This window comes from Psammomys obesus, unplaced genomic scaffold (assembly GCF_907164565.1).
Source record: "Psammomys obesus unplaced genomic scaffold, mPsaObe1.curated_primary_1811, whole genome shotgun sequence".
Lineage (NCBI taxonomy): Eukaryota > Metazoa > Chordata > Mammalia > Rodentia > Muridae > Psammomys > Psammomys obesus.
In genome coordinates this window covers 1,330,076-1,339,690 of record NW_026592439.1, presented here as the reverse complement: position 1 = coordinate 1,339,690, position 9,615 = coordinate 1,330,076, and the positions used below count along the sequence as shown (strand labels likewise).

The 9,615-nt window shown below is 53.7% G+C and overlaps 1 protein-coding gene across 2 annotated transcripts; it reads right to left on the bottom strand.

Annotated features, from left to right (window-relative positions):
- Window positions 1-1,509: 1,509 nt before the first annotated feature.
- On the bottom strand, window positions 1,510-8,370 carry Tagln2 (transgelin 2). Of its 2 annotated transcripts, none has more exons than XM_055613298.1 (5): window positions 8,273-8,370; window positions 3,561-3,769; window positions 2,967-3,141; window positions 2,601-2,703; window positions 1,510-2,304 (listed from the first exon to the last, which is right to left on the bottom strand). In XM_055613298.1, the coding sequence occupies exons 2-5, from the start codon at window positions 3,738-3,740 to the stop codon at window positions 2,163-2,165; spliced, it is 600 nt and encodes a 199-aa protein (XP_055469273.1). In that variant the 5' UTR covers window positions 3,741-3,769; window positions 8,273-8,370; the 3' UTR covers window positions 1,510-2,162. The 2 variants fall into 2 exon arrangements, with proteins under 2 accessions (XP_055469273.1, XP_055469276.1); XM_055613301.1 differs by lacking the exon at window positions 8,273-8,370 and adding an exon at window positions 7,140-7,351.
- Between the last annotated feature and the right edge of the window lie 1,245 nt (window positions 8,371-9,615).

Sequence of the window (9,615 nt, the reverse complement as noted above, 5' to 3'; positions counted from 1 at the left end):
GAAATCATTCTCTACTGTTACAGAGTAAGGAACAGCGTCCCATTACCCCACCATCCATCCCCCATCCCTCCACATACCCACCTGTTTCTGAGGTTGTAACAATGCAGCCCGAATTAGACCTTCAGCCAGGTTGACTTGGGGCTCAAATAGTTGCTCCTTCCTGTGACTGCTAGGTGGACTTGGCTAAGGTTCTTGCCCTTTTCGAGAGCCAGTGGATAGCGCCCCTGGTGACACGGTAATGCCCACCTCAGGACCTTCTATAAGAATCTTCTGGGACCAGGCAGTGTTACTGCTGAGGCGTATCACACCCTCAGAAAATGACAGTGTGTTGACAACAATTCGTAGCTCTAAATCGCTAGACCAGGGAAGGATTTTTTTTTTTTAAATCAGTGAATTCTGTGTTTTCTCTGCAATGACATCACTCTCTCACACTGACAGTCCACAAAGCCTTCCTGAGGGAGAGATAAAGAAGCAAGAGCTAGCCCCTGGAGATTTATAGAGGATGCAGCCTGTCTTATCTGTGCCAGAGCCCCTGGGAGTAAAGTAAAAAAAAAAAAAAAAAATGCTATCTTTTCAATAGTGTGGTGTCAAGATAAAGCTGAAAGCCAGGGGCTGACAGCTATAAACTTTGGCATGGTGCCTGGCACACAGTAGGTGTTTCTAGGAAAAGACTTCCACAGTGAAGCAAGGAAGGAGGAGGATACAAGGAAACTGCTGTATCATGAGTCTCAGGCACAGCGTCTCTTTCTCCTCTGAAAGAGACAGGTAATACCAGGTAGAGGAGGACGACATTGGAGACCATGGACCACCGCCGTGAGACTGACTGGTTGGTGAAGAGTGGGCAGGGGTGGGGCACTAGCTGACTTGGAGTCCCTCATGTCCTCCATGAGAAGACATGAAGACAGCCTAAGAAGGCCTGAGATAACGGGAGACCAACAGCTCCAAGTATTCATTCATTCATGGTTGGGCTAAGGACAGTGACTGGGGAGTTGATCGTGTTGTCCAAGGCCAGAGTCTAGAGCTCTCCCTGGAATGCAGCTCACAGGTGCTTGGGAACAATGGACAGAGCATCACCACAGCCACCAACTCATTCTTGCTCACTTCCCAGCTTCTGATTCTGTCTAGCTCCCATGACCCCCACCTTCAGCACCTTCGACCTATTCTAACATGGGGACCCTCTTGCCCCTGTCTGCACGAAAGCCTCCAGTTTGATTAGGCCAGTACTCAGCCAGGAGCAGCAGGCTCCCAGCCCAATTCACTGGGGAGTGATGTTCCCCCAGCCTGCAGACACAGGCCCCACAATCTGCAATAAGGTTCCTACCCACCAAGGACAGCTGTGAGATCCTGTCCCTTCTTAATCCTAACCTATCCTCCCCTAAACTGAATGACAGAGAGAGGATAAGAAAAAGAGGACAGAGCATCCTTTCATCTCTGCCCTCTCTCCCAGCCTAGTATGACTTCCTTCCCCAGAGTGGGCACAGTGGCCCTAGACACAGCCTGAGTCCATCCTAAAAAGAACGAGATTCTTTATTTAGAATCAGCAAATTCGTGTTCCTCAAGGCCCAGACCATGGTGAGTAGCTTTTCTACCTCTGTCTCCTCTGCTCCACCCCTTAGCCACAGTGAGAGGAATGGAAAAGAAGAAGCCAAAAGGGCCTCTGCTAGGGAAAGCTGCCCAGATGTGTGGTAAGTAAAGCCCAGCTATGGCTGTCACAGCTGTGGCTGCAGTGACAGCCACAGGCCCTCCCTATAAATTAAGTCCCTTGAGCCACAGCTGTAGGAGAGGCGTACTTGTAGAAAGGAGGTCAGTGAGTGTTGGGGCACCGGGCAAGATCTTAGACTCCTAGCCAAAGAATGGGGTGAAATCACAGAGGTCAAAAAAGCAGAAACATGCTGGGGAAAGGAAGCTTTGGTCCCAGGGGAAAAGTTGGTCCAGTTTTGATGTTTGTGGGGAAGGAATGTATTAGTAAGCCCAGAGAGAGAGAGAGAGAGAGAGAGAGAGAGAGAAGCATCAAGCACTGCCAGAGGTGACAAGATAGGAGCCCACCCTGGCAGAGGGGAGCTTAGCGATCCAGGGGCTCTCAGGGAATGTCATTGCTAAAACATATATATACATATATATTAACCATTCATGGAGGACAGGGGCAGGAGAGGGGTGTGTGATCAGAGGATCTGGCGAGGCATCCCGTAGCCGGTCATGCCAGCCTGAGATGCACCACGGTTGGTGCCCATCTGCAATCCAATCACATTCTTGCCCTCTTGCAACTGGTTGTCCGAGAAGTTCCGAGGGTTCTCCTTGGATTTCCTGGGTAAAAGGTGTTCTAGTTAGGAGGTGGTCATAGGTAGCTACCCCAGTAAATCCTGCCCTGAGGTGTGTAAGCTGACACCCACTCCGCCTCTGAGAGCCCTGGGAGGCCTCGAGGCACCTCTGTCTCTCCAAAAGGACAGTCACTGTTACTACCACCCTACCCACCCCCTGGAGTTCTAAAGGTGCTTTGTATGGATTGGTTCTACGGCAACAACATCATTTATTCTCCAGGGACAGGAATGGGCAAGAATACTGGACCAGCAGGGCCCTATGACTATCCCACAGATACTTACTTAGGAAACCAGTTGGGATCCCCAGAGAAAAGCCCATCGTCCCTGGCTACTGCCAGCCCACCCAGGTTCATTAGTGTCCGCTGCACACAAGCCATGTTCTTTCCTGGAAGAAAACAATTACGCTGCCTCAGCAGGGGTAGGACGCTGGACGCCGGAACTCTACGTGTCACCAGGTCTACAAGCTTGGCACCCAAACTTTAATTCATTGTTCTAACCCCAGCCTGCAGTACAGCCCATCCACCATCAAATACGCATGCACACACTCACACCTGTCCTCAGGAAACCAACCACCTATCCTTTTCCATGGGTAAAGCTGGCCCAGCCCAACTCTGGTCTCCTGGGTAAAAGCCCTGGGCCCTGGCCCACCTTCCCAGAGATCCACAGTCTGGAAGATGTCAGTGGTGTTGATGCCGTAGCGCTCAGCTGCCTGCAGGAACTGAGAGATTTGCTCCATCTGCTTGAAGGCCATGGTGGAGGCCTGGATCTTCTTTACTGGGGCCTGCCCCTCGGGGTATAGCGAGTTAATAAGCTCACACAGCACCTGGTAGAGGCAGAGAAGAAGACATGCTTACTGAAGACCAGAGCACCTAAGACAGCAAACCAGAGAGGTGCCTTTTCTGCGGTGAGCCCCAAGATGTCTCCTGCCCCTGAACCCAGAAGAAGAGCCAGAGTGTAGTCTTCCCTTGCTCCTCCAGAATCACTGCCTGGAGTACCTTCTCACCCCCTTCCCAAATAGATATTCTACCAGTACCCATGAGCGTCTGCTGCAAGAGGACATCCACCATGACCTTCCTCCATGGAGGTAGGAAAGCAGGGAGGCTCGAACACCTCCAGGAAGATATTCAGGCTGATGACAAGCTTGGATCTGTATGCTCTCTTCTATTCTTAGGTTGAATAATCCCCGATCCTCCCCCCACACACCCCGCTCTCCCTGAGCCTCCCTGGGAGAGGTACGCTCACCGTGCCATCCTTGAGCCAGTTCTGGAAGTTCTCCCGCCCAGGCTGGGGCCGGCCTACGTCATTTCGGCACTGAGTGGTGATCCACTGGATCAGGATCTGCTCCAGATCCGCATCGTACTGCTTCTCGATCTTCTGCTGCACCTCCCGGCTCAGGCCATACGAAGGTCCCCTGTTGGCCATTCTGAATAAGCGGTGGTGACAGTGAAGAGCTGTGGAGAGGACAAAACCAGGCCCACGGTCAACATTCTACACAACAATACGTGGCATGCCTGTGAGGGCCAGAGAGGGAGCTACAACAGCAGGGCTCTGACCTCCAGCCCGTATGAGGCCACACAGGTACCAAATTTCATTTGAATGAATGGTTCTCATCTAGAAGAAGCCCAGGATCCACAGGAATACACTATGGAGTAGATGACTTCAGTTCTACATCATCCATGGTGCCATCAAGGGGACACACAAAGTGTGGATAGCAGAAACAGTGTACATGATTGACGCTAAGCTGCACAGCTGAGATCACATTCCAGGAATGACAGAAGCAGCGGAGGGACAGAAGCAGTCTGGGTGGGCTTGCTGAGAAAGGCAGGCCCACATTTTAGCAGGCGAAGGAAATTTCCTGTGACGAGTCCAGCAGTCAAGACAAATCCTTTCCTTTCCCTTCTAGGAATTGTGGGAGGCAGACTAACCCACCCCCGTTCCTGCCAAAGGTGTCCTTATATGAATTCCCAGAACTGGTCGATATATCACCTTATGTCGTTAAATAAAAGGGAGGGGGAGCAGGATGGGGTGGAGTGATTTGCCCGTATTAGCCGGAGAGTTCTCATTCTCAGTAAGTAAAACGGTGAGGCATCATGGGAGAAGAGAAAGAAGAGGGGGTGCTTATCAGGGTCATGAGTCAAGCAATGCCCCCAGAAGCCAGAAAAGAAAAGGAAATGGCCTCTCCCCTCTCTCCTCAGCCCCGGTGAATGCAGCCCTGCCAGCGTTTCTAGAACTGTTACAGCGCCCAGTGTGTCATTAGTTGATGCCACTGAGTTCACAGTTAGTTACCGCAGAAACGGTAAATTAACCCAGAGCCTTGGGTGTTATTTTCGGGGAAACCTGGCAGGAGAAAGAAGGATGGCCGAGCGCAGAGCCGGGTTTAGCTTTCCTTGAGGACCCTGGTTAGGAAGAGCTGCTGGCTTCTGACCACAGGCCCGAGTTGGCAGCAATGCAATGCAGTGAGCCTGCACCACCCACCGCTTCACTGACAGGTTCCACACCCAGGAACCCAGGGAGCAGCTACTGGAGTTGCTGCTGTCTTTTGCAGGGGAGCCAGGGACAGAGGAGGGGCACTGTCCCTCACTTGCTACTCCCAGCCACTGCCAAGGGTTTGTTCTCTCTGGTCAGAAATGAACCGGCTGTCTCTGACGACTCACAAAATGGTATCCACAGGACAAGCGCCTCCACACAGAGGAAGGGAGCCTACATCTGGCTTCAGGCCAGGTCAGTCTTAAGGGGTGAAGTCATTCTGGCTCCCTCTCTCATGCACCCCAGGTTGAGCACTCCCACCACCCCCTCAGCGGGCTCTGGTGCTCTGCCAAAATACAAGAAGCCAGGCCAGTCTCTAATAATGTCATATGTTTGGGCAGAGGTTGTGTGCGGGGTCAGCCCCCTCCCCCACCCTTCCACAAGGCCGCCCCTTCCTCCTCTGGGTTATCCAGCTGCACATTTCCGGCAGGATCCTCCCTATAAATCAGTTATTTTTAAACTCCATTAGGCGACTTCCCCCAGCCAGACCAGATAAATGTCAGGCTGGGTCCTGACCCCCACCACACCAAAAGCCACACACACAATAAGCTCGGTGACGGCAGGTAGATGAGTGAAGCGGCTGAGGCCTGGGCAGAAAGTCGGGGTGGGCAACATCTTTGCCTTCTCTAGTCCAGTGCGGCCACTCAGCTCCTAGGCTATACAAGAACGGTGTCGTAACCTCTGACCACAAAAGAATGGCTAGAAAACAGGATAGAAAAAGGTGGGGCGTAAAAGGATGCTTTCACATGCAAGCCTCCTCTCCCTGCCAATATCTAGACCTCCCTTCTGCAACTGCTTCACTCTTGTCACCGGGAGTTCTTTCCAAGGAGCCAACAGACCTGAATCCTGGGCACAGGTATCGAAAGGGCAAGAGAATGATTAACCCAAATATGAGGGTTGAAAGGGAGAAGAGAGTCTGAAGACAGACCCTTCCAGTGTTCCCCTGCCTCAAATCTACCACCAGACAGGTGAATCCTGAGGGTCCCTCCCCTGGCTTGGGAGCCTGGACGAAGCTGGCACAGTTGCTGGCTTCCAGCTGCAGTGTCTCTGTTCCACTGTGAGGCCGTGACCCTAGAACCCCAAAGTGGCAGAGCCACGGGGCGGAGTTCTCAGATGAGGCTATCCCAGCCAGCAGGACAGCAGCTGTCTCTCTCCCTACCCCCTCGGGCAGGCAGGCAGCTGATGGGTTGTGGCTGCTGCAGCTGGAGAGACCCACCCTAGTTACACCCAGGAGACCTACCCCAGCCTTCCCTCAGAGAAAGAGAAAATAGCAAGTCTCCTTCTGGTGTGGGCTAAAGAGATCTGTCCAGCTGGAACACAGGTGTGGGAAATACCCAGAACTGGGCATCCTGAGTGAGGACAACAGCTGGACAGCTTGCATGGTGGGCTGGCAGTGGCAATCTCTAGAGCTGACTGTGGCCCTGGGAACAATCCTCATCCAGGCCCACAAGGTTACAATAACTGGGAAAGGAGGTGGGACCACAAAGGCCTTCCATCCCTGGGCTCCACCCAAACCATGGCTGGAAGGTTACCTCACCCAATTCAACGTCAACGCCGAAGGTAAGGAGGGCACCAAGGTGGGGAGGGCTCGCCTCTACAATTCTTGAGTAATTTATTGGGAAGACAAGGGGATTCTCCTCTCACTGTGCAACCGGAATGTAGGGTACTTCCCAACTCAGTGAGCTGGGACTGTTCTGAAACAGAAATGCCACACGGGTAGGCCGAAGGCCAGTGGGGAGCCCTGTGGTTAAGGGGATGCCTTTGGGAAGACCCTCCCCCATCAAGACCCTCACCACCTAGAGCCCAGAGCAGAAGAGAAAGCTAAGCTCCACAAACAGGAAGCCCGAAAGGCCTGCTTAGGAGGAGAGGAGGGGGTGGAGGCCGTTGCCATGGCTTCTGTGTACCAAACACAGGAATGGAGGCAGGGTGGGGGCCCCCCCAGGCAGGAACACCCACTCCACACAGACTTGGGTGGAGGCTCTGGGCAAAGGGATCCTAACAGCTCTCAGGGTATAGCCAGACTCAAGAGAAGAGGCGGCTTTGGAGGCCCTGGGGGGGCATAGGCAGTTTGTGGGTAGAGAATCAAAGAAGTCTAGATGACCGACACATCCTGGATAGGAGCTCAAAAGCCCACACCTGGCAATCTCGAAGGGCGAAGAGATGGAGTTAGGCCTGACCAGGGTCCAACCTCCTGGCGACCGACACAGACAGTAAAGTCCTGGGTGCGCAAGGGGACTGCAAGGACAAAGATTATTTGCGGCTCTGGACCGATACACCCTGTTCACCCCTCCCTACCTTGGCCTGCAATCTGAGGTGTAGCCTCAGCCGCAGGAAGGAGAAACTGGGAGGAGCTTAGAGATGAGGCGCGGTCCCCGACTACTGCTCTAAATTAGAGAGCTAGAGGAGTCCGTCCAGCCACAGGTCTCCTGCACCGCACAACGCATGCCGCTGTTCTTGCTCTACAGATGCCAAGTGTACCAGAACCTCTGGGATAAGAACACAGGTAGGCCTGCAGAGCCCAGCAGGGAGGTAATCTACTTCCGGTCTGCAGGTCCAGCCCCTTCAATCGCCGCCCCCACCCCCACGGCCACACCCTGGGCCGTTACGGTGGATGAGTCACCCACCGCCCTCCCGCCACTAGGGTGACGCAGGTCTGGGCAGCCCGCCCGCCCGCGGCCACCACCAGCTTTCCCAGCAGCAGGGGGCACGGGAGGGAGCAGCGAGGCTCAGGCTAGGGTAGGAAAGCTTGGACAGCAGCCAAGCCTTACAGACAGGGCACATCCGAGTGCAGTCAGGGCTGCAGGCCCGAGATGTCCGAGGTCAAAGGCACTCCAAGAGAGGAATGGGGTTTCACAGAAGACCACACCACTGTGCACCGAGACCCGTGACCCCAGCTGGTGACCCCGAGTACCCAGAAAAGCGAACTAGCAGGAAAGGGCGCAAAAAGGTGGTTTCGAGGGCATAAAAGTCAGGCAGCGCCCACACGTGCTCCCTCACCAGGAAGTGATAGGCGCGCGCGGTAAGTTCGGGGATCCGGGAGACTGCACCAGGGCGCGCGCCAGAACCCTTGTTCTCGCCGCCACTCAATGCAGCCTACGAACGTCGGACGCCCTTTCTTCTCCCCCCAAAAGAACTGCACACTGGAGCTGGATGCCCCGGCTTGAGACACGGCCCTTTGCATTGGGACGGACGCCCCGTCTATGCACCGGCAAAGCTCGCCTTACTTAAATGCCCAACAAGGCAGAGTCAAGGCTTGGGAACCGGACCTGACAGCACGGGTGGGGCACCCAGTGCGGACCCTAGCAGCCGCCACTCTTCAACCGCCACGGCTCCCTGGAGCGAGTCTCAAGTGTTGGCTTCTTGCTTTCTACAGACCACACACATAACCCGACCCCACCCCGTTTCCTTGGTCCCGCAGTCCTGCTCACCGTCCAAGAAAGCTGGATAAGAGCACGCGCACTTCAGGGGCTGCAGTGGAGAGTGGAGCGCTAGACCCGGCCGAGCTTAGAGTTTTCCGGAGGGTCCCGCCTCAGACGGGGCGGACCAGGGGCGGGGCAAGGGCCGAGAGGGTTTAAAGGCGCAGCCTTGTGGAATGTTGGAGCTTCTAAGATAGGTGGTCAGTAGGCAGGAGTGAGGGTTAAAGGACCTGCTGAGTCCTTGGCGCCACTACAAAAGGTCTTCACCCAGGAGACCCTCAACCTCCACTCAACAGCCATAGACTTGTTATCCCAGTAGGCAACTTTCTGCCTAGATTAGGTCACGTTTGCAAGCCTGTTTCTGTGAGAAGCCTCCTGTTACAAAAAAGCTGCCAAGGTAAATGGAGGTACAGGAAGAGCATTTCCCCCAGGATTGGGGAGGGTGTGACAGAACTGTGGCTTGCAGGCTGGGACAGCACCCCCATGTGGGTCTGCTTGCCATTTAACTTCAAGCCTGGGCAAAAACTAACAGTGAGGTCACTCCTTGCCCAGGGCCCAAGGGGTGTGGTAGGGCTTGGGCCCTGGGGTTCAGACTCAGCTTCTCCCTCCCTTCCATCTCCTGTTTAATAACCTAACATTTCTTCTTAGATCTTGGAGAGATCAGAAGGGGGTAGGGCTTAATGGAGGAAGCTGGCAGGCAGTTTTCTGCCCCTTGGAGTGGAGAGCGATAGTTGAAGGGTGTCGAGAACACCTTGTACTTTTTTTTCAGGCTTCAGTTAATAGAGTCCTCACTTAAAATCCATCAGTGTTCTTTCTTTACCTTATGGTGCAGTCCCCTGTTGAGCCTGATATTTAAAAACCATCAGTTAGCGCCACCTTGAACTTTGCATTCTCTGTTCCCCAAAGTCCCACTCAGACCTACTGAACGTCAAGTTTCAGTCCTCTGGGCCTTCAGGGTGCTCCTCTGCCTGTGAACAGTTTCCTCGTTACCTGCTCCGCCTGTTAACTGCTGTGTGGCTTTTGTGCTTTAGCTGCCCAGTCTACAAAATAAACTCAAAGCTATGGAGACTCCAGCAGCACGTGGACAAAACTTAGGAGCAGTTCGTGGCACACAAGAAGTGCTGTCAATCTTCTGTGAAGGTCCCAGGAACTCCCACATCTTCTAACTGTTGACTCAAACTGAACTCTGTGATAAAGCTTCCAGCTTTACCATAGAACACAGTCTGTGGAAAATATCTGTCTGCCTCATTGACTAAAAAGAACTCCCCAAGGACAAGGGCATGGCCTCAATGAATTCTGTATTTTCTCATGGCTTCTAGCCTAACAGCAAGTCTCTACTAGCTGACCTTACTAGG

Bases quoted from the DNA above. Each gene is read 5' to 3' on its own strand.
- Tagln2 (XM_055613298.1), bottom strand. From the start codon at position 3,740: ATGGCCAACAGGGGACCTTCGTATGGCCTGAGCCGGGAGGTGCAGCAG. The intron at 3,142-3,560 runs GTGAGCGTACCT...TGCCTCTACCAG, and splicing joins ACTGGCTCAAGGATGGCACG to GTGCTGTGTGAGCTTATTAA. The intron at 2,704-2,966 runs GTGGGCCAGGGC...GTTTTCTTCCAG, and splicing joins GACTGTGGATCTCTGGGAAG to GAAAGAACATGGCTTGTGTG.